Source organism: Falco rusticolus, chromosome 6 (genome assembly GCF_015220075.1).
Source record: "Falco rusticolus isolate bFalRus1 chromosome 6, bFalRus1.pri, whole genome shotgun sequence".
NCBI classification, from domain to species: domain Eukaryota; kingdom Metazoa; phylum Chordata; class Aves; order Falconiformes; family Falconidae; genus Falco; species Falco rusticolus.
Genome location: NC_051192.1, coordinates 45,819,433 through 45,843,293, shown reverse-complemented (window position 1 = coordinate 45,843,293; position 23,861 = coordinate 45,819,433). Strand labels below are relative to the sequence as shown.

The 23,861-nt window shown below is 44.9% G+C and overlaps 1 protein-coding gene across 1 annotated transcript in view; it reads left to right on the top strand.

Annotated features, from left to right (window-relative positions):
- Positions 1 to 14,852: 14,852 nt before the first annotated feature.
- Positions 14,853 to 23,861, top strand: part of PPP1R14C (protein phosphatase 1 regulatory inhibitor subunit 14C) — a 56,505-nt gene continuing 47,496 nt past the window's right edge. The window contains exon 1 of the mRNA XM_037393119.1: positions 14,853 to 15,290. Within this exon, the coding sequence (XP_037249016.1) occupies positions 15,015 to 15,290 (276 nt within the window). The 5' untranslated portion in view covers positions 14,853 to 15,014. The remainder of the gene's footprint in view (positions 15,291 to 23,861) is intronic.

Here is a 23,861-nt window from a genome sequence, read left to right as displayed (position 1 = left end):
AAACCTCAAAAGGACAATCAATAAAGACCTGATACCTCCTTGATCTAGCTGGCTATAAAGGCTAAATTTGCTCCAAATCAAACCTGTTCCATTGTTAGCGAGAGCAAATGAAGTGGACCTGGGAAGTGAACAAGTGGTATGGAAATCCAAACATCTGTTTCCCATGGTCATGGTGTGCAAGGGAAGACATGAGTGATCGACTTGCTGAGGGACCATACTGCCACAAATGGAGTAGTTGTGATGAACTTACTGCAAAGCTGTCCTTGAACTCCAGTCTCAGGTATAGATTTCAGTAAATGTTAAGTGTTTAGGAGAGGAAGAAAAATGACTTCAAGGATTTTACTGGTGCTTGGACCAGGTAGCTGCTTTGACTTTATGTGGTGCTTACTGCTGGCCAGGCCTTGAACACGCAGGATGTCCCCAGTGAAGAATGGGGACAAAGCTGTAGCTATTGAAGAATATATTGATGGCTTTGATGCTTTTTTTTTGGCTGAGACAAATGTTGATATATTTGAAGGCATTCGGGTGTTGAAATTGTTTTAGAATACCTTGATGATGGTGGTTTTGGGGTTTTTTTGTTTTGTTTTGTTTGTTTGTTTTTTTGTTTTTGTGGAATCACAGAAAAGGGTATCTGGGAAGCAGGGTGGCACCTCATCCATGTTTGTCCTGTTCTTAAATAGCCACAAAGGGAGATGCTTCCTTAGAGCAATCAATTTGAGTGACTCATTACCCTTATGAATTCCATAGTGAATCTTGTATAGGAGTACTGGAATTGATATTGTGCTGACTGATGATACATTACAGTATGCTCTATAACCTCATTTTGGTGAGATCCAGCATTATGCTCTAAAAACACGACAGGTGCACACATTTTGCTACCTGAATACATGATTTTACCATCATTTTATGTTGACTGAAGCACTAGATACTTCCAAAATGGTCTATCTCACCTGGTCCTGCCCCTGCCCAAATATCTCTGCTTGCTACCACCCGGGTATTCATGCCAGATCATCTGCACTGGGGTCAAACCTTTCCTTCTTCCCTACCTGACCCAGGGCAGGGATGTGTTCTGGTGGATCAGGTCCCTGGTCTGGATGACTCTGCAGCTGCAGGAGTGCTCATGTTGGCACCAGCAGCAGTAAGACTATGCAGCCACGGGTGTGGAGGCATGGACTTGGATTACTGCCAGCCTATTGTGAAAGTGGCCCTTAAGTACTGCCCAGGTATCTGGACATTGCAAGCCAGCTTCCCCTCCTCCTAAGACGCATCACATCAAAAGGAAAAGTGGTTTTCTTCTGTTTCAAAGCCTTCACACTGCTCAAAAGTTGCATATTTACTCAGCCTTTTTTCCACAGATGGTAAGGCTGGGACATTGCTTTAAGAACGAGGAGACCCACTGTGTGGCTCCCGGCACTGGCTGAACTGCATTTGCTCAAGCAGAGTTTTGCTTTGGGCTTCGATGGGGCTGGATTTCATCCTAAGGCTTTACACCAGGCATGGAGAAGAGGAGTGAGGTTAGGATGGACCTCTGAAGAACAGGTAGTGTGGGAAGACTTCTGCCAGCTATGCTGTGGCTTGCCCATCCCTGCAGCCTCCAGGCATGCCAGCATGCACTGGGCATAGGTGTAATATTGTGGGGAAACAGCAGTGCTTTGCACATCTGAAGCTGCCACGTGTGTCTGCAGATGGCACCAACATGACCTGCCCTAAACAGCGCCCCAGCATGGCTTTGCTGTGAGCCTTCCCATATCTGCGCTGGGAGAGCAGGACCTTCTGGGTGTGTGCAGGAACAAGTCAGGAATGAGTTATAAATAGAGCTGCCCTGGGATTATTTCCCAAATTTCAGGGCCTGTTTCTAGTTTTGGGTTGTGGTTTTTTCTCCTTTCACCTATTCTTAGCTCAACTTTTCTCCCAGTTCTCCCCAAGCCCAGCTTGGAGCAACCTCCAGGTCAAACATGCGATGATGCAGCCGTTCCCCTCTGTGTGTAAGGTCCCCTCGGCTGAGGGGAAGACTAGGGAAAAACTTCACAGGACACAGAATTGTACTGTTAGATGCAAAGGCAGGTGACAAGCACAGACATGGATGAACACTGCAGAACTTCAGCCACAAAATCAACATGAAGCTTGCCAAAAAAAAAAAAAAAAAAAAAAAAAAAAAAGCAAGAGAAAATGGGCAGTCTGCAAAGCAAACAACAGCCCAATTTAATTGCCTAATTCAAAGTCCTCTGCTAAATAAAGATAGCTCTGTAGTTCTCTGAAGCAACTTATCACTGTAAAAAGCTCAGAAACAGACAAACAAAACTCTGTGTGGGGAATGGAGCGTGGGAGAAAAAGTCCTAGGAATAATAACGGAAATAATGAAACCAGTATTTTTCCCACTGAGAAGGTAATATTAGAAATAATAACAATAGTAATAATGGTAATAATACTTCGCTGTATTTACTGAAATGACCCAAACATGGACCAGAGATGCAGCTCTGTAGATGTGCTGAGAGATGACGTGGCCTATGCCCTGTACCCAGTGTGGCCTGGGTCATGGAGTGGCTTCAGGGAGTGCCCTGATGCCAGCAGGGTCCCCCCATTGCATCAGTGCCATAAATCTGCTTTTGTCTTCCCCCCTGCTGTGCCCTCTGGGAAGCAAAACACAATGTACAGTTCCACACTCTGAAGTGTGTTAATGAAAACTGTGCTTTCATAATGATCCTCAGGACGTTCCTGGCATTTTTCTAAATTAGATAGGTATGTGACTTCACAATTAATGACAGTTAAATATAAATTGAGAATTAGTATCTGCCACCTTGATATGATGTAGCCTAGCAGGCTTTTTAAGCTGTTTGCTGCGGAAATCGTTATTCTTCAATTACACTGTTTCAGCTTTGTCAGCTACTGTATAACCTGTGAATGTTGTTTTTCAAAAGAAAAGCTTGGCGTTGTAACAGGGAAGAAGCAAGCATCTGCAACAGAAATGCCAAAATCCTGGAAGCTGCTCCACAAGCATGAGTATTATACACAAAGCAGATGGTAGGAAACTAAGCACATAAGAAAATACATGAGGTGTGTTTTGTGCAACAATATTGCTACATTTTATTTAAGGTAATTTTTTTTAATACATGCAATATGCTGGAATACATTTTAAAATGCTGGCAATGCTCTGTAGAACAGGTCCCATTCTTAGCATTTGTGCAATAATAAAAAGCCCCAAAAAGATAGAGAAGATCATTGTGAATCATAAGGATGATTTGGAAAGAACATGAAAAATGCTGCCTGTTCAGCAATCAAGAATAGGTCCAAGCACTTCACAGGATGCACTTTCCAATCTTCATCCTGTGTAATGAAGTGAGCCAGGGTACACATACGAACAAATGCTTAATAAATGTTATCATAGATTTTCCAAATGCATTAGTAATCCAATAAAATAAATTTCATGCTTCAATTAGATATGTGTGTATTTTTTCCCCTGCTATCTAATAAGGACAAGCTGAATTACATCAGACGGGGCCATCATGCCTCCTTAGGCACTGACTGGCAGTTGTAAGACAGCAGAGCACTGCTTCGCTCAGTAGGCAGCAGACATTCCTGTTGCAGGCAGAGGGTTACAACCTGTCGAGTCAAAGTCTTAATCTCTTCTCAGTCATGAGTCAGTGTTGAAATGGCAGTCAGAGCATGCACAGGCAGCAAGAGATTTGTTGTAGCTAATGCGAACACTAAAGGAGACACTTCATCTGCCTTTACTGAAAATACAGAGGACTCTGCTATGAAGAACAAAATTTAATGACAGTACTCATAAGAAAATCAGGAATAAACAACCTAGCCATGTTTATGAGGAGAGGGTCCTATTTAAAACCTTCTATTAATTTTGAGAAATATACTGCAAACGTTTTGACATAAAAAGAAACATGTCACGCCATGTTAATTTATTAATCTGGAGGATTCACAAATCCCATAGCTAATATAGGAAAGACGAAGATCAGCCAGGTAAAAATGCTGTTAAGCAAACAGCTGGTTATTGCTGAATTACTTAATGGTAAAATTATTACTGCCATTAATATCATATCTCTTATAATGATAATACAGCACAGTCTATTATATTCATCCGGGTATAGCACAATATAGAGTACTATCAATTCAGAGTAAATTCAGAATTAATTTCTCCACCACTCCTCAGCCAATCTGGAACATCTGTTTTTTCTTTTTATCTTTTTAAAAAGACATTCCTAAAAACATAACTCAGACAAGCACTGTGTTGCCTTCTTTTCAGTCATGCAGGGATGTACTTCTGCTAGCAGGTACATCACACTAGAGGTGAAGCCAGGCATGTGTCTTTTCATGTAAGGGTCTTTTATTTTTCTCTAACATCAGCCAAAATCCTATGGCCCAAAATCCTAGTGAGGAAAACTGAGAAAGTCTAACAGGAGACACTGGCTCCAGCCAGGAAAGACTGCAATACTTCTATTCACTTAAAAATCTGTAGAAAGGCTTTTAAACAGCATTTTCAAGACAACGGGTGGCAGAAATATAGTAGGGTGTGATGGTGGGTACCGGCTGCTAGGGAGATGTAGTGAGTAAATGTTTGTTTCCCACTATCTAAATAGCAACCAATGGACTGCCCGAGCCACCCCAGCGCCAGTGCAGCCCCCACAGCCTCCGCTGAAGGCACGCTGTGAGAAGCGGGGTATATAAACCCAAATAAAAAGCTGCAATGATACTGCTGTGCTGCTGCTGGCTCTTGTTCAGAATTGGCCAAGGGAATTCTGAACGAGGCACACCACTTCGGACTCAATTTGGGCATCTTCTGCAAAAGCAGGAGGTGGTTTGGATTGCTCTTCTGAGGTGCCTCCTGCACTGTAGCTACCTAACCACGGGCTTGGGATTCAGCTCTGAAAGGGGAGGGCAGTCAAAGTGGATTTATTAACTCTACCTATAATTGCCTCATTTCCTAGTGCTACAGAGCTGTACTAAGTATCGTTCCAGGAATAATTTGGATGGATGAATATAAATGCACTGTTGCTAGAAAAAAATATGAGTGTGAAGTGCACTTATATATCAAAAAATAGGCATAGATAGATAATTCAACAACAGCATGCCTGAGCTGAAGGATCATTTCACATAGCACCAAACATCAGTTCAATCTTTTTCATATGCTCTGCCTCTCTAGTTTTTTAGCCACCTTACATTTTCTAGAACAGCTGCTTTAGAGCCAACCTCATCATCAGAAAGCACATAATTTAACAGGTGTATCTTATCAAATTCAATTTCTGCCTGGTTTTTCTTTGATTCACCAAGCTGCTTCTCCCATTCTCAGGATGATCCATGGCAGATTGCAATCTTTTCCTATTTACAACATACCAGGGACATTTTATTGTCTGTTCTTTAGAGATGAATTACTAATGTACTAACCCACAGAAGCTAGCATATATCTACATGTGATTTCTTCAAATGCCAAGGGTTCTTTTTGAGGTCAACCTAGTAAATTTTTGAAAACCAGTACAGAGGGGCTTAGGAATAAAATCATTAGAAAGGCCCTAAATAATTAATGATTAATTTAACATTAGCTAAGATGCCATATTTAAAGTAGTAACATACTACCACTTTTTAAGCACAAAATATTGCAAGTATACCTCAATAGCATGCCTTTCACATTGCATAGGACCAAAATATAAATAGAATAAATAACTCTATTTTTTCATAACTCACATTTTATGTAGTGTGTAGTGGAGGGGCATTTGCTGGCTGTGGGGCAGATGAAGATTGAGCTATGTAACAAAATTAATGCATAAATTACTAATGGTACCCTATCTAAGGCTGATATATTGACTAACCCTCCTGTGAACATCAAACAGGTCAGTGCACTAAGAGGTTACTAACTAGCTGATGCCTATGGTATTTTTCTTATGGTGGTTTGAAGGGAAAAGAAAATAACCTGATGTTGATATTTTCACTCCTGCAAGAAATATATGGGCCCATTATTGCAACATTTATCTGAATTTCACTTTAGGAAGCAGTTTTATGAAGTGCTGATACCCAGACTCTCAGTAGTGCTTAGAAACATGCAAGGCCAGAATGACAGAATAGCTTTAAAGTTGACTACAGTTAAAAAGAGTAACTTGTGTTTATTGAACCTGACAGTGTTTCACTCTCCTCCCATTATAATTAGAAAGTTAAATATAGGACAATACCTGTAGATAAAAGCTCCTGAATTCATCCCTGTACTGCCCACTTCTTTGAAGCTTGTTAAATGGAGGCAATCTAGACAGACATTTAACAGATTAACCAGTATGTATATTTGTACAAGAAAATTAAATTTTGAAGCGGTCATTGTATAAGCCTTACTGAGCTCCTGGAAAAAGACTTAAGCCCGAGGGGGGAATGAAATGCCAAATTGTGCCTTATACTAAAAATTACTATGGGCAATCTTATTTTTTCACTTAAAAAAAATAATAAATCCTTTATGTAACCAAATGCCTTACATGACCATGTGTCTTTAACCTCTGCTGTGTTGTCTCAAAACCATACCATGCAAAGTTTGGGACAGGGAGTGTGTCTCTTGCTACAGATACATAAAAGTACTTAGGATAATGGGACTTTCATCTTTGTAATATTACAATGAATTACTATAACTATTTTGTATTTATGAACATCTTATGCTTGCACATGGAATTTTTTTTTATGTTATTTATACAAAGCTGCTAAGTGCAGCAAAATTGCCTGAATGCCCCAGAGCTGGATGGTTGTTGCACACATAGAAGCTTATTCATTTAAATTGCACGTATTTAGAGAGGGCTTTTGGATTCTTCTTGTTAAAAATAGCTTGGTACAGAAACACCCACAGAAGTTAGGACTGGAGGGCACTTTTAGGCTATGCCTTTACAAGAAACAGGGCCATGACCTCTTCTTTCACCCTGAGGGCAAATAGCATGGTGCAGTTGAATGCTTTTCCTCCTGATTGTGATAGCCTTGTCCAGAGTGGCTGCTGGGGACAGTTTCTGGAGAATAGGTCCCCAGGACAATGGCCAGTGCAGGGCTGAACTCCAATGGGGATGCCACTGGTAGCTTAGGGAGTAGTTGGGTACCAGTGCTTGAGCCTGCTCCTGGCCCTGGAGTGTTTAGGGGGTAGTTGCAGCCTGAGAGGCTCCTGGTTCATCTCCTTGTCTTTGGGCTGGATAAACTCTCCCTGTAGAGGAATAAATAAACAACAAATATTGGCCTTTTCCCTTCTGAAAACACTCTGAAGATATGGATTCCACAGCCTCCCTAGGCAGTGTATTTTGCCACTTCTATATCCCTGCTGTTAGAATTTTTTTCATCACATTTAATCAAAATCTCCTTTGCTTCAGTTTAAGCTCATTATTCCCTGTGCTCACCACATGAGATCAAGAGCACATTATTTCCCTCAGCTTTATCGACACTTCTGTGTTTTATAAAAGAAATATTTCTGGTTCCTTTAGTCTTTCCCTGTAGGTTATTAGAGAAAGGGCATGTCTTTTAGACATCCAATCATACCAGTTGATTCTCTCATTTCTGCCAAATTGGTCCAATCTCTTCTGAAGTCTCACACTCTTAACAGAGGCCTCACCCACAGAATCTCGCCCAGTAAAGTTTCTTCATGTCTCATATGCACGACCTTCTTTATACATCCCACTGCGATGTAGCTTTTTTCACCACAGCATGTTTCTGACTCATGCTTAGTCTGTGATTCAGATCCTCTTGGTCCTTGTTGGTAGAACTGCTGGGAAATTCACGTTCTCCAGCCATGTATTTGTGCAGCTGACTACTCCAGGTGAATATGGAGAGTTTGCATTTCTTTTATTGAATTGCATCCTGTGATATACATACAAAACTGATGAACTTGTTCTGTTGCTGCTCTACATTTTGCTGATCTCCTTTCTTCAATGCCTGCATTCTCCATGTTTTTAATTTACTAGATTTTGAGTGGCAGCTTGGAATATCCTTAAGGTTTTAAATGTGTGTTCAGCACTCTAGTAAAAATCTTCCAGAAAGGCACCTGAGCAGTAGAGTTTGTTCTGCTTTTGCTCCTCATTTCGTTCTCTGTTCAAACCATAGCTGATAGCTTTCACTAGCTAGCCCTCTTGATTGTTTATGCTTACTCCACCAAAATAGCTTTTAGCTTGAAAGAACGTGCACTGGGATGGCATCATGCTTTTAACAGTTCTGTGCTCTTTTGTTAAAGCCAGAGAGACCACAGGCTCTTTCCATGCTAAACAGCCCAGTATCGTTCCTGCTTTCCCAAGGAGGTAACTACGGACTTGGGAAGTTTAGCATATCTTTCTTGTACAACAACCAAGAACAGCGCTAGGTTTTAGCTGCACATCCATGACAGTTTTCAGATGGGTGCAGGGATGAGAGGATGTGAGGCAAAGCAGGACTGCTGGCACCCGAATTGCTAAACAAGTGCTTTCTGTCTAGCTTTCAGTTTTTTCAGTTTTTTTTTTCTTTTTTCCAGATTCAAGCACCTGAGTGCCATCACTCACCGCTAATTGCCAAGCAAAATGGGCAAAACCAATTACGTCCCTCCTCTACGGGCTGGCCAAGCTATGCAGACTAACTTATTACGATTCTTCATTGTTTCTTGAGTGCAAGTGAAATGGAGTGTGTAGCAGAGGTGACAGGTACCGGTCTGGGAGATGAGTGATCCAGGATATTATTAATCTACATATTATGAGTGCCTTAATCTCTAATCCCTACTTTCTTTTAATGCTTTTGTTTGTCTCTTTTTATGGACTAATACAAATACCGTATCTGTTCACTCATTTTCTCACTTTGTATTTTATCAAAGGGTTAATACTTCCATCTAAGCAGAGTGGGATTCAAGGGCAAAACAACAATCAATATTACTAGAGGCTGTGGGATGTTAATTGTCCATCTCTGCTTCATGGTTTGTTTTGCTGTTGTTTTTTTTTTTTCCAAATCTTTTCCTTTATTGATTCTCTACCTCCCTGCTAATCCCTTCCAGAAAAAAAGGAAGGCTGCCCACGTCTTTCTAAATAAAAGTGACAGCTTCGGTGGTGGTGCTCAGATGAACAATCATAGGTTATTTGTACCAGGAATTGCTGATGTTATTGAGGGTAAGTGCAAGCAAACAGAGGTTACCTACTTCTTCTTTAGTTGCTACCTGCCCTCAACACAAAGTACCATGACAGCACAGCCTGTATATCCTAACAGCATGCACCAGGGATGATCAGAGATGTTGTACTTGATACTTGGGAGCCCTGAGAATTTCTGGCTCCTTTCTGAGATCTGGTAGTGGGCACCCAGACTGCCCACTTTTGCAAACTGAAGCTCTTCCAGAGAGATCTTGTGCTCTAGTGGACCTGTCATCCTTTCACACCACCGCTGCTGCAAGAGCAGCTGGGAGAGCCTGAGACAAACAGCACCTGGGTCCCATGCACACTGCCAAGACGTCCACTCAGGAGGACGCCGAAGGGCAGATTTCTCCCTGAGGACACCAGCTGGGTAGCCATAGGCAGGACTGGGGTAAGGAGAGGAGGTTCCTATGGGCAACTAGCATACAGGGGTCCAAATTAGCCTTCTTGTCTGGGAGAGGCTACACATATGCACTGCGTGGTCATACACTCTGTGTGTAAGGTGAGAGTCTGGAGGAATTCCACTGCAGAGGAATGGTCACCGCTGGCAGACTTCAGGTCATCGCAGTCTCCAGGCACTACTGGTGCAGGGGAGAAACGAGCCTACAGTCACACCCCATGCTTAGATCTCTGCTCTGAGATGGGAAAAGGTTGTCATTGTGCACACTTACTTTGTAGGAAATAATACATCTATGCATACAAATTCATTTTTCCTTCCATTTTTCCTCCCTCTCACCTAGTGTTTACCTTCTACTTGAATGTACCTTGGCCTGTGTAACTCACAAATACCCAATGATCTCTTGAAATGCAAGCCTTCCAAAGTTTCATTATTAGAGAATCTCAAGCTATAAATGGACTATATCATAAGCAAGAGGGGCCAGAGAAAACACTCCAATGTAACAAATAATTGCTTTGTGTCATTGTTTTGCACAACTAGTATTAGAATTACTGCTTTGACCACAGGTATTGCAGCAGGGGGTTGAGCAACGAGCCAGTAGCGTCTCCTTTACAAGAAAGGACAAAAAGGAAAGGGCAGCCCTCGGTAACAAACATGTGTAAGAGCCAGGCTCTGAGGAGCTTTTTAGTAAAGGCAAAACAAACTAAAAAAGGTAGGGGTTTGGAGCATCAAAAGGATGTCTGGAAGAAGAAAAAGTCAGCAGTGCTGAGAATGATAGATAGATGCAAACACAGTGTCTTTGGAGTATGGAACATCAATATCACAAACAGATGAAAAGCAATTGAAAATGAAAACAAATTCGTAATACGTCTGGGGAGACAAGGAAGTTACCAGTCAGAGGGAGGGGCATTAATTAGGACATGCAAAGTAGAAAATCACTTAGAGACACAGAATCCATTAACAGCTCATAGCCCCAAGCTAAATTCAAATAGGAGGCACACAAATGGAGCTTACACACTGTCTGACACACACAGGCTACCGCTGTGATGAAAGCAAAGCTTAGTTCTGCAGTGGTTTATGAGCTATGGCAGTATTCCCCTGCTTTTGCTTATTGATGGGGAGGACGGCAACACTGATCCAGACAAGGCAATGCACAAGCGTGACCCCAGTGCCCACACCACAGGGGTGAAACCTCCTCGGAGCTGAATGGGATGTCAAGGCTCTTCATCAATGAAACACTTTTCTCACACAAAACCAACATTAAATAACTCAGGACAGTGTCTTTAGACTCCTCAGATGCAGTCACCAGGCACAAGACAGACTATCTGGTTGATGGAAGTTTCCAATAATTGTGCAAAAGAGAAGCCCTGTGACAGTGAATTTCGCTAGTGTGCCCGGAGTGAAGTCTCACAGCTCACCACCAAGATGCCACGCGGAGCTCCTAAATGGCGGGGTAGCCTGTAGACAAAGACTGTCTAGCATTGCAAAAATAATGGAGCCTATCATTATACATGCAGAAGATTCCCTGGCAACTCCTAACTCAAGTGTTTTGTTAGCAAGCCAAGGAATACAAGCATGAAACGACTCCTATGATTCTGTGAACATGTAAAGGCTAACGTGCGTTTCAATAAGGAAATTAAATCACCAACTGGTGTGTACTTTCCAGTTTTAAACAATTCTGGGTTGCTGAAAATCTGCAGCTATGAGTCTTTCACTTGACTCTGATTTCTTCCTGAACACATTGTCATGTGAAGAAGAAACCAGCAAAATTACATACATGTGAATCCTTTAAACAGCAAATGCCTTGGGAAAATAACAGATACTAAACTGAATGAAATTTCATGACACATTTCAGAGTCCAGCACCTTCTTATTTCCAAAGTTGTTTAGAAAAGAGCATGGAAACCTCTAGGAGAAGCTGCTATGAAACAGTGGAAAGCCATGGAGAAGAGGCAAGCTGAAGGGGTCCTTCCTTCAAGCAGCCTCCAAGGAAGGAAAACTTGTGGAGAGCAGCATAAAAAGGGGTCTTGGTTTTGCCCAGTGTCGTATTTGACAGCATAGGAAAATGGGGATTTAGACTATCACTGAAGATGACACACCTAAACTTTGTTTCCTAAATAGCAAGCTTGCCTAGTGAAGAACCTTTCAGCCACAGAAATGAGTCAACACTGACATTTGTGGCCAGCTTGATGGAAGTGTCAGCTGTTTAAGAGGAGAACATAACTGCTGCAAACGGGCTTACCAAAGGTGAACAGGCGATTAATGCTCAGGGCCTTGAACCCTCAAGGGTGACTGTGAAAGCCTCCTGAAAAGTTGGTCCAGATGCCCTTTAATATTTTCTTTGACTGAAAAACAGGTTAGGACCATGCAATACATGCATGGGAAGTGGATACAGTTTCCTGTCACTCACATTCACAAGAGATTCCCAGATCCACTGTTTGAGCAAGAAATGTAGGGAAGTGCAGGTGATCCAAGTGTTCCTCTGCCTTTGTCTGTTGTTTACTCACCCTGTCACCCGATGCAATGTTCGTGTGAGAGGGACCTGGATGTGATCATGCTGAGAGAGCACAATATTTCAGTGGTGGTCTATTTTATTTCCCCTTTGGTTTTATTCACCAACCATTAAGCTTTAGATGAAATGCAGCACTGTAATTTTGACTTAGCTGCTGGAAGACCCTTGCCCATGAAGGCTGATCTCTTATTCCCTGAATTCCTTCCTCAAGGCAGGTTTGAAACTGGGGCTGAAGGGTTGGGAAGGATTGTTCCTTCTGCTGCCACCTTAACTCTTGTCTTTGTTACGGGTGTAACCATTAATGGTTCTGTTGTGGTACGGAGAAGTATTTGTGGAGAAACTTCTCACTCCAAGAAATGCTCTCATACGCCTCCAGTCGTGTAGGAGTAAAGTAGAGATTGTGCCCACACAGGGCTGCATTGCTCATTCTCAGGTTGTTAGCAGATCTAAACGTTTTTGCTCAACTTTGACTTTTAAACAACTAGACCTTTCTTTCAAATGAAGCAAAATCATTGCAGGAAAGATTCTTGGCAGCACTTTTTGCCCTGGCTTCCTGAGGAATGCACTTGCTTTAAAAACTGAATGAAAACCCAGTGGCATACAAAACTGCCTTATGACAATGCTGGCAGTTCCTCATCCACCCACGTTTACCAACCACTATGCATTATGTTAGAGTTGTAACTTTGAAATGATAACCTCTGAGGACATGCTTTTTAATCACCAGCACCTCATTTGCTACTTCAAGAGTGTTGCGGAATTGCTATTTGAATAGCGGGTGCCAGCTTTAAATGCCTGCAGTGGTTATAATATCCTATTAATAATACTATTGAAAAAGTCATTCAGCTGAGACTTTTTGGGTTCTCACACTCGAAGTCAGTGAGAATATTTTAGCCATCTGTACACCTGATATTTACCTCATCAGGGAACAAAAATCTCAATATTTTCCAGCCAGCTTAGGTGCAGCGTGGAACAACTCAGCATTCTTTTGGCTCCAGAAAATATGCTGTTATGGTGACAGTTTGGGTATTCCTGGTTTATATCGCATGGAACAGCAAGTATGATGCTTAGTATGGCTTTAAAAAGCCTCTCGTGCAATATTTACCACCTTTTGCATTAATCCATTTTTTTCTCAGCCGCTGAAAACAAAACCAGCCTATAAAGATGAGAATGTTCCTGCCCTAAACAGGAAAGTTTCAGGTTTTGTGGTTAAGAACGTCAGCACCAGACTTCCAACATGACGTGTGGAGCTGAGGACCCAAATTATAGGCCACGCCAAACACATAAGTTCAAAAGAGAGTGGCTCCCCTCTTTCAAAAACTCCTCTGCATCTTTTTGGTTTCTCTAAGAACAAGTTGTTGACAATGGTATGATGGTGTTTTCCTACTGTGTTTACACAAGGCCGGATTTATAAAAGCCAGGCGGGCAGCACTACCCAGCTGCAGCTGGAAGTCAGGATTTGCTGGGTTGATGGCAGGGAAGGCTGCCCGGTGGGTAGCACAGGCTCCTCGCATAAACTCAGACTTGTGGGATGTGACTTTCTCTCAAGCCCTGCCTGCAGCCCAGACTTCAACTGTGATCGACACTGATGCTACATGCAGTTGCTCAGGATCTCTGAGAGTCATGTGGTCGCTACACGCTGATGAGGAGCTTAACCTTATATGCTTTGCTTTGAAGAACTGGCACTTTTTAAGATGAAAATCTAAAAGCTATCATAGCATTTAAGGCCAACAATAAGATTTTATCTCGATTATATTAGATTATGATCTCTTCGGGGGCACAAGCTGAGTTTTACCTAAATAGCTTGATGAGGCTCAGAAGCCTCCTGCCAGCCTCTGTGTTCAGCGGTAGGTCCAACGCAGGTAGCGGACGAGGCTGGGATGCCACCGCTGCCGTGGCAAACAGCAGCAAGGACCTGACCGCAGCAGATGTGCCCGGCTAACCAGGGCTGGCCATCCATGCCCCCCCGCCCCCGGCTGACTTAAGGCATCCCCCACCCAGAGCAGTGTGTTAGAGGACGGTCCCCACAGCCGAGCCTGAGCTTTGGGACACCAGGCGCTTCCAGTGCCAGGTCTGCGCGTGCAGGAGGTTGGCCTCTGCCCCTCGTCACCGGCAAACCTGTTTGCTAACGGGGACGGTCCCGGGGCCCTCAGCAGCCCCTGCGCTGTGTCGCAGTTGGCCTGCTGGCACAGGCACGTTTCGGTGCGTGTGACGGACCGCTGCCGGTGCCACGCGAGGACACGGAGGTGCTGAAAACACTAAGGCCCGGCGGTGCCTTGCAGAAAACCAGCCATCTCCGAGAGGCCGCTTGTTACAGGAGCTGCTGAGAGCTCGAGATACTCGCCTTCTGTTTGGGTTCACCGCCCCGAAGTCATTCACCCTCCGCAGCCCCCGAACAGAAGAAAACGATCGCGTTCAGCGTTTTAACGCTGCAGATATACAATATTTATAAACGTAATGTGCATGGCGGGGCAACACTGCATTTCCTTAAAAACCACGGAGCCGTACGGCACGCAGGGCGCCGAGGGCCCCGGCGAGCCTCCGGGGAGCGCCCAGCCGCGGGCACACGCCGCGCCGGCTGCGGCTCCGGCTCCGACGGCGGCGAGGAGCCGCCGCCAGCGCCTCGCCGGCACCGGGAGGGCCCCGCGGCTCCGCCACCGGCCCCGCGGCTCCCTTGGCGTGCGCCGTGCTCAGCTCGGCAGCGGGGCCGGGACGCGGGGCTGGCACCCAGGAGCGGACCGAGCCGTGCCGTGCCGTGCCGTGCCGTGCCGCGCCGCGCCGCGCCGTGCCGTGCCGCGCCGCGCCGCCTCTCGGCTGTCCCCGCCCCCCGCCGGTTTGGGCCCAGCCCTCCCGGCGGCGGGGCCGACTGCGCCGCTCTGCCATGAGAGGCTTTAAACGGCAGGTGCGGGGGAGGGAAGCATACGCGCAACCGGCGGCTGCTGCGGCCCGGCGCTAGCGGCGGGCGGGCGCCTTGGGCTCGGCTCGGCGGGAGCCGCGCGGAGCGGAGCATGTCGGTGGCGACCGGGGGCAGCGAGGCGGCGGCAGCGGGCGGCGGCGGCGGGAACCGCGTTTTCTTCCAGAGCCCCCGCGGCGGCGGCGGGAGCGGCGGCTCCTCCGGCGGCTCCTCCCGGGAGGACTCGGTGTCGGCGGCGGCGGTGCAGGTCCAGCAGCGGCGCCACCAGCAGGGGAAAGTGACGGTGAAATACGATCGGAAGGAGCTGCGGAAGCGGCTGGTGCTGGAGGAGTGGATCGTGGAGCAGCTGGGGCAGCTCTACGGCTGCGAGGTGCGGAGCCGGGGTAGCGGGGTCCCCGGCGCGGCAGCTGCCGCCGCATCCCCCGCCCGCCGCCGCCTCCCTCGCCCCCGGCAGCCTCCTCCCGCCCCGCGGCGCGTTTCGGCAGCGGGCAGGGGGGAGCTGTCACCGCCACCTCCAAATGACATTCCCGGCCCACCGCCCCCTCCCTGCCGCTGCCCCGAGCCTCCGCGGTGCCCTACCGCGGGGAAGGGGAGAAGGTGTGCCCTGCCCGGCAGGGACGGGGTCTCCCCTGCCCCCCCGTCCCCCCCCGAGGTGAATAGGAGGGGGCGGCCCTTTGGGGACTGGCGGCGGCTACGGCCGCGCGCGGAGCGGTCCCCCTCCTCCCGGGGGTGCGGGGCTCCGCGGCCGTGCGCCCCGCGGCGGTGTGTGCCGGGAGCCGCCGTCCCCGCGGCTTTCCGGGGCCGGGGGTGTGTGGGGGATGCGGGTGCCGTGAGGCGCGGCGTGGCCGCGGGCCGGAGGGGAGCGCGGGGTGCCGGCGGGCGGGGAGGGGGAACCCGCGGAGGCGGCTGGTGTGGAGGAGGAAGGGCCGCGGTGCGGGGCGGCCCCGCCGGCCCGAGGCTTTGTGGTACCCCGGCGCCAGGAGCGGGGTGGGTACCAGCCAGGAAATCCCGGTGGGCCGTTAGAAGGTCAGTGGGATCAGGATCGAAAATCCTCTGTGTGTGTGTTTGTATCTAATTTGCAGGTATCCAACCTGTCTTTCTGTTACTCTGGGCAAAAAGTGAATGTGGCCAGAATAATTTCCTGCCCCCACCCTCGCCGCCGTAGAGGGCAGGTGAACAGAAGGATTTTTCAAGATTATTCAGAGAAATAGCAACTGTTATTTACCATATAGAGATGACAACGTTGTAGGTAAAGGAAGTGCCAGTACTTTGTTTTGTCAAAGCATCCTTAGAAATGTAGACCTTCTGGTCCCCAGGGGATCTACTTCCCTGCCACCTCGGGTAGTTACTGTTACAAAGGATCAAAATGTTGACTCTAAACTCGGGTTTGCATGTACTTTTCCCACCAGTAGTCTAATTCACTTTTGTTAGAGACTTCTGAAGTGAGATTTGTTGAAGCTGAGTGTGAATTTTGCAGCTAGCGGCTCTGGGGGCAGCACCTCACCCCAGGGCTCCTGGGGGGCATTCTGGAGCTAGGAAGGCAAGTGCCTGACAGCCCCTGAGGTGTGGATGTGAGGGCCTAAATAACTTGGCCCGACTATCTAGCACATCCATAATACAAATGTTTAAAGAAACTTCCTTTCATCTCAAAACCAGTTTATCAGCAAATTTGTCGAAGGACTTGCCCTCATAAAAAACGTGCATGTGACAAGTTAAATCTCCTTAACTATTCACATCCATGAGCTAAGGGAAGGAAAGATACAAATGGAAAACTCTTTTTAAAAATAAGCAGTTGAATTTGTTAGACCACATAGACTATAGGCCGCAAGAATTTCTCTGCGGTCAGAAGTAGTTACAGCTGTTCGCATGAACTGGGGACTTTGTGTCTGCGTGAGCTGATCATGTAGTTGGTAGCTGGCCTACTGGAGCTATTGCCTCTGGTTCGACTCTCATTCGAAAACACCAGACGTGTGCTTTTGACATACAGGCGTAGCTGTTCTGTATACAAGAAAGGATGTGATGCATGGGACCAAAGCAAGGTCCAGAGGGATTATTGCTGCTCTTCACAGTATTCAAATAACTGGCTTGACGGAGGAAAAAAATACCTTTTATTCTTTTCCTTATTGTGGTTGCTGCCTCCAGCTGACATAGGAGGTCTGCTTTAGGAGGAGTGCTCCCCATTAAGATGGGGACCATATATGGCTGCATAAAAAAACTTTTTTGATGATTTGGTTTCTAAGGTGTCTCTGGGGAGAGTGAATGGTTTGACACAACAGGTTAAAATGTTTTTGGCTTTGAGGGTTGAGGGCAAAATGTTTAAGTAGTCTTCTGCTCTTCGCTGCAATGCATTATCTCTGTCCAGTGTCAGCATGGATGACAGTAGTGAAAAGGTCAAGCGATTAATATGCTATCAGAATAAAGCTGAAGATGCATGATGAATGTATTGATTAAAGACAATAGCAATTTAATGCAAGATGCTTTGCTTGAATATGCTTGAATTACTTTTAGGCTTACAGATGCAGCTTTCAGGCTGAAAGTTAATCACCTATGCAGACAGTTAATAACCCTGTCTGAAGGCAGCTTGAGGGGGGTGAGGGTTGGGAATCGCTTGCTTTAACTTCAGTGGAAGATCTACCATAACTTCCTGACACTTAAGTTCTGAAACAATCTGAAATCTTCCAGAACGTCAGAAATAGCCATCGACTTGCTAATCCTGGAAGAGCTAACCAGTGTCAGTGTTTCATCGCTATTCTGATTCAGAGCTCTGTTTCTAAGGAGCAATGCGCTCCGTTCCTGGGAAGTGCAGAGATAAGTAGAGGGCGCTTACAGTGCAGTGCACGGGAGGTCTGCAAGAAGACCTGGGTGTCGTTCTGTGGGACTGCATAAATGTAGTGCCTGCTTGCTATTTTTCATTTAAATAGTATTTTCTATTAGATTATGTTGAGATTCATCAGTGAATGGATACTTGCAGAAAGACTTCCTTTATTAAAAACTAAACGTGTATTCATAGTCTCTCAAGTACTTGCAAGTTAAGTCAGCTATAAGCCTGTCTTGGCTTGGAGAAAAAGTTTAGGAGATGAGTTCAGGAAATATGGAGACAGGTTTGCTTGTAGTTTTGGTGTTTGGGTTTTGGTTTTTTTTTTCCCCCCCCCAGTGGATCTTGTCTTTAGTGGTACAGTTTTAGTTTTAAAAATTGGACGCCAAGCATGACAATGGTGTGTGGTGGAAGTGGTTTAGAAGGAGCTGTTTGAGACTATTTTTAATGCTGACCACAGATCTGTGATACAGATAGCATCTTTAGAAAGATTACTTTCACACAATAGGGATTTTAAGGATAAAAAGCAGCTTGAGTGGTAAAGGGTTACCAAGGTAGAACTCTTTAGTAGGACCAGAGAGACTTGAGGAGGACTAGTTTGGCACCAGAACCTGTCAGGCTAACATACATAAAGTCCTTCGGGTGAGTGTCAGTCTGGCTGTTTGCTACTGGAGCTGCCTCATTAAAAAAAAAAAAAAAAGTTTTAGAACCTATTTGTTCTGGTTTGTATTAATGCTGAAACTGAGGTTGTGGTCACACATTAGTATACTGAAAATACAGTGCCTTAATTGCAGGACTTGAACTGACTTGACTTTTACTAGGTATCTTGTTTCTAAAATTAGTTTTTTCACAGATGCTTCAAGTTTTGGGCTGTTCATTATTGGTTAAGAATAACTAAATAATAATGCTGCACAGAACAACTTGCATCATCACTATTTATTCCCTAATGGTTTGCAACTTGTAATTCAGTATGAAAGTGATGATAGTCTAGTTTTCCAGATGCATGTTCTATGTTGTGTGAACCTGCTAAACTTGAACAACTTTATATGGGGAAGGAGGGGGAAGGGAAAGGCCACTGGGTTTGTCCCCAGAAACCATTCAACTTTGCAGGTGAATTACTGTACTTGGGGGTCCCATCTACCCACAATTACAGCATTTACTATAAATGGTAGAATGCTGATGGAATGGTCACGTTGAGGACACACAGAGTTTGCACAGCATGAGTAAACAATGAAGAAAAATTTTGCTTGTGCTGTGGGTTTGCTGCTGAGTATTTTTTAATGTCGAGACTTGCATGTACAAGTCAAATGAGCCCTTAGATTTTTTTACTCTAAAAGTTGAATATAAGGCTTACCTTCTAATATGAGATATTGCTAAGCTTAGTTGGATAATACACTCTGACAAAACAGTTGATCTACTCATATGGAAATTGGTGCTTGGCAAAGGATATGGTGTTGGTTTGGAAGTTACAAGGAGTTATGTCCAAGCTTATCCCTTTTCCATTCCAGGCAAAATACCCTGGAATTCTGTTTAACAATTCAGTATACAAGAAAATATAGCTGGAAGAGCTGCCCATAAAAATCCCTCAAGCATTTCCTTTAAGAGTACAAAGCCATGCCAGACTGAGAATTGTCATATGTAAGATTCTCTTCTACCTCCTGAGGTGGTGCTGCAACAATGAGAGTGGCATGAAGCTCTGAAATAGATAAGGGATTTCATGTTGGCAGGGCTAATCCGTGGCCATTAAGTTTGGTTTCTTTTTTTTTTAAAAAAGGGCGTAGTTTAACTTGATCCTGCATGGACTGAGGTCCTTTCCCCCGGGGGCTCTGTGACTGCCTTGCTGGAGAACATCCTCTTTAGCTGTCTTTGTGAAGCTACTGGGATATGCTAACGGTGACACCTTGTCCCTAATATAGCTTAGAGAGTCTGTTGGTCTGCACATGCATCAGTTTGAACTGGTTGGTGCCAGATAGGGGAAGGCAAAAGGAAGGCTCTTACCTAGGCTGAAGAGAGACAAGTAAAAACTTCCTAGCCTTCTTTTTCTTCTCCTGCTGCACAAGTGTTTTGCCTGCAGTGGTAGAGCTAGTAGCAAAGGGTAAAAGGTAGACTGAGGGTTGTGGGGAAGGTGAGCTGTCTTGTGTTAGCCTTCCTGAAAAGGATGGATTTTGGTAAGAGGCGTTCTAGTCATTGAACCTTAAGCTCTGAACGAATTAGCTGCCTTGACTATATTTTCAAATTATTTTTTCAATACTGAATCTAGTTGCAGACTGGCTGCTGGTGGTCTACCAAGAGCAGTACTGCATATGCTGAATAACTGGGTGGCTGTAGAGGCAGGCTATCGGTTCCTCTGTGCATTTGCATCCCAACAGGCATGTCTTGTGATTTGATGGACTTGGTTGCAGCTGTTTCTCTCCCTACTTATTTGGGACTATATTTATATGGGGCACTTGACCTTCTGCACGGTATAGACCACCTTCTGCAGCCCACCTGTGCATGGGTCAGTGGCTGTGCACACCCCACAGATCCTGTCTGAGGCAGTTGCCACAGTTACCAGTGATCTGTTTTGCTCTGGGTTTGGAAGAATGCTGACTAAAACGGTCCAAAGACTTCAGGTCTGAACACTTCCCCTCACGCCCCAAACATCTCGTCCTTTCCAAAACAGCGTGGTCAGCATGCTGCTAAGGCTGCCATTTAGTGATGTGGACCTGATGGTATGATCAGGTACTACTTATTCCTCAGGCTATAGTGAGGTAATGTTTGAAATGCATTATTCATTTCTCAGAAAGGTGTTTTGTATGGAAATCCACTGAATAAAATGCTACAGAAACAAACTTGTGCTGGCTCTCCCACTCTTTGAATGGACTTCCTCTAACTTGGAACTAGGACCTCACAAATGGTAATTGTGTGTGGACTCCTTTCTAAATGGATCAAAAATGGAACGAGACTGAGAGAGGTCTGAGAACAGTGTTGCTTCTTAAAAGGGTGCAGGTCAGTAGGAAGTACAATAAAGAATTTCGTTCCTCAGGAAGTTGAGTATTATAGTCTAGATGCATTGGAGTAAAGTATTTGGAGGTCCGTCAAATTTCTTAGGTATGTATTTGGATTATTTCTTTTGGACAACTATTACTGATGTCGGATTCCTGTTCTGTATGACCTGAATTTTGGAGCAACATTGCTGCCCTCAAGAGTGCTTAATATACCTGTGTCATCAAAAGGGTTGCTGTGATTGGAGACCTACGAAGGACACCGGCAACACTGGTGTAGCAGAAACTTCTTATATCGTGTAGCAACCGCAGAAAGCCATTTGAATCCTGAGAGCAGAAAACAGGAAGCCCAAAAGGGCCTATAAAATGTGCTGCTGTAAAACAACCCTGTAAAATGCATGCTGCTGCCTTCAGAGGAGTGGGTTTAAGTACCTGTAAGAGTGCCAAGCACCTGATGGTAGTGAGGCCAGAGCCTTTTGTCTCTAAATGCTCTGCCTAAACTCTGATCTTAGGTTCTAAAGACCCTAATCTAGTAGGAAATGTACCGCCATTCAGCTACTTTCCTCCTTTTTATATGCAAATTCAAGAAGAGAAGTTCAACGAGGCCAAGTGCAAGGTCCTGCACACAGGTCAGGGCTTGGCACAAATACGGGCTGGGCAGAGAAAGGATTGAGAGCAGCCCTGAGAAGGACTTCGGAGTTTTGGTTGATGACAAGCTCAACATCACTCAGCAATGTGCATTTGCAGCCCAGAAAGAGAACCATATCCTGGGCCGCATCAAAAGACACGTGGCCAGCAGGTCGAGGGAGGTGATTTTTCCCCCTCTACTGTGCTCTTGTGAGACCCCACCTGCAGTACTGTGTCCAGCTCTGGGGCCCCCAACATAAGAAGGATATGAACCTGTTGGAGTGGGTCCTGAGGAGGTCTGCAAAGGTGATCAGAGGTCCAGAGCACCTCCCCTATGAAGACAGGCTGAGGGGGTTGGGGTTGTTCAGCCTGGAGAAGAGAAGTCTCTGGGGAGAACTTGTAACAGCCTTCCAGCACCTAAAGGGGACCTACAAGAAAGCTGGGGAGGGACTTCTTATGAGGTCATGTAGTGATAGGAGAAGGGATAATGCTTAAAACTAAAAGAGGGTAGATTTAGATTAGACATTAGGAAAGAAATTCATCACTATGAGGGTGGTCAGATACTGGAACGTGTTGCCCAGAGCAGCTGTGGATGCCCCATCCCTGGCAGTGTTCAAGGCCAGGCTGGATGGGGCTTTGAGCAACCTGGTCTAGTGGGAGGTGTCCCTGCCCATGGCAGGGGGTTGGAACCAGATGATCTTTAAGGTCCCTTCCAACCCAAACCATTCTGTGATTCTAAGAAAATTACTTTTCTACTATTTGAGCTTTATATATTCTGGTTGTAATTTCTGTGTTTGTCATGGTTCATTGTTTTATCTTAAGTAGCAGCAATATTCTTGGCTTCTAATTTAGAAGCTTCCCAACATAAATCTTCATCTTCCATCAGCTATTCCATAGCAAATCTTTTGTCCTTTCCCTCTGTTCAAGATTCAACTGGTCTCTTTGCTGAAGTGGTAGGTGTGGGTGTTTTATAACAAGGCAAAGAAATAATTGATCGCTTACATCACTTAAATTTTTATAATTGTACTTATGAACAGCAGCTTCCAACTGCTGTGTCTACAAATACTCTTGTGCCTTTAGGCAAATTGTCATAGAGTCAGTGCTTGATTATCCAGGGGTGGGGGGAGGGCGTAGAAGAACAAACATGGATACAATGGAAAAACTGTGGATTTAAAAAAAATAGTTTTAAGCTATGCTACAGATCATGCAGTGGAACATACATCTGAAGGGGGAAACAGTCATTAATCTACCCCTTTCTCAAGTTAATCACAAAAACTTGTCTACATTGCTTTTGGACTTGAGTCTAGCTTGGATGTGACTGTACTTGTAGCACAATTAAACTACAGCATGGATGATCTGTCCAAGATAGCTGAGAGCTGGTTGTGTTGCACTTCGAAGATCCTTTACTGTTGGTCTCTTGTACCCCTGTATTCCGACAGAGTGGGATGTCTCCCATTATTCTCATAGCTTTGCATTAACTGATCTAAACTGTGCTATGGAAGCAAATGCCTGAAATGAAAATAAACCTGTTTAAATGAGGAAAATATGTATTTCATGGCACATCTGCCTTTTCTTAAAAGGCATAGAGAATGTTTCGAAATAGGTGTTATTTCTAAATAAAACAATGTTCTGCTTGAAGTGAGGCTTCATTTTTCAAGTAGTGTGATAGTTTAGGGTTGTCACAAGACTAAACTCATTCTATATTGAATCATGCCTTGCAAAGGCTGGCTGAACTTCTGTTTGCATTCTTGTAGTTCTCTCTTCAGATTAGCTGATGTCCAGCCATTTAAAAGGCATGGGACTTGGCCCCACATCCAGCCAAACAACCCCCTCTAATCTGCATGTTGCTGTACATAGTGTGTGTGGAACAGTGCTGAAAGCATAGGAGATGCTGATGGGGGAAAAAAACAAACCAACACCAAACCAAAAAAACCAAACTATCTTGTCTCTAAACTGATTCAGTCTGAATTATGGTCACCTTGTCTCTTGTCACCACAGGTGATGAAGCAGCAGCAATATCAGTCTATTTTTTCTAGCAGCCTTGTTTCTTGCATGCGTTATAAGAAAGCTAAGTTCTCATTTTTCCCTTCCCTACATCTAACTCCAGAAACTTCTGTTTGACAGCACAAATTGAGTAGGCTAGACATGGCCATCCATCTGTGTCACTGCAACTTTTGGTTGCCTGTTGTAAAACATCGTCAGTTTCTTTTGCTGTCCCCTGGTGTGACACATGAAATTATGGAAGTCAAGATTTCTATAAGTTATTAATGTTGGGGAAGGAGTGGGATAAAATCTTAATTGTATGCAGTCCATACAGCAGCAGTATGACTGTATTTCAAAGGTAGGATAAATTTAGCCTGTTAAAGATCTTGGAACAAGGAGTTGTTTGGGCAGAGGTACACACTGAAACAAATCAGATCTTTGAAGTTATAAGTAATTATTCTGAAGCTCACATTTGAATAGCAGAACTGTTACTTCCCCCCCCCCCCTCCCCCAGGAGTATGATGTTTATTCT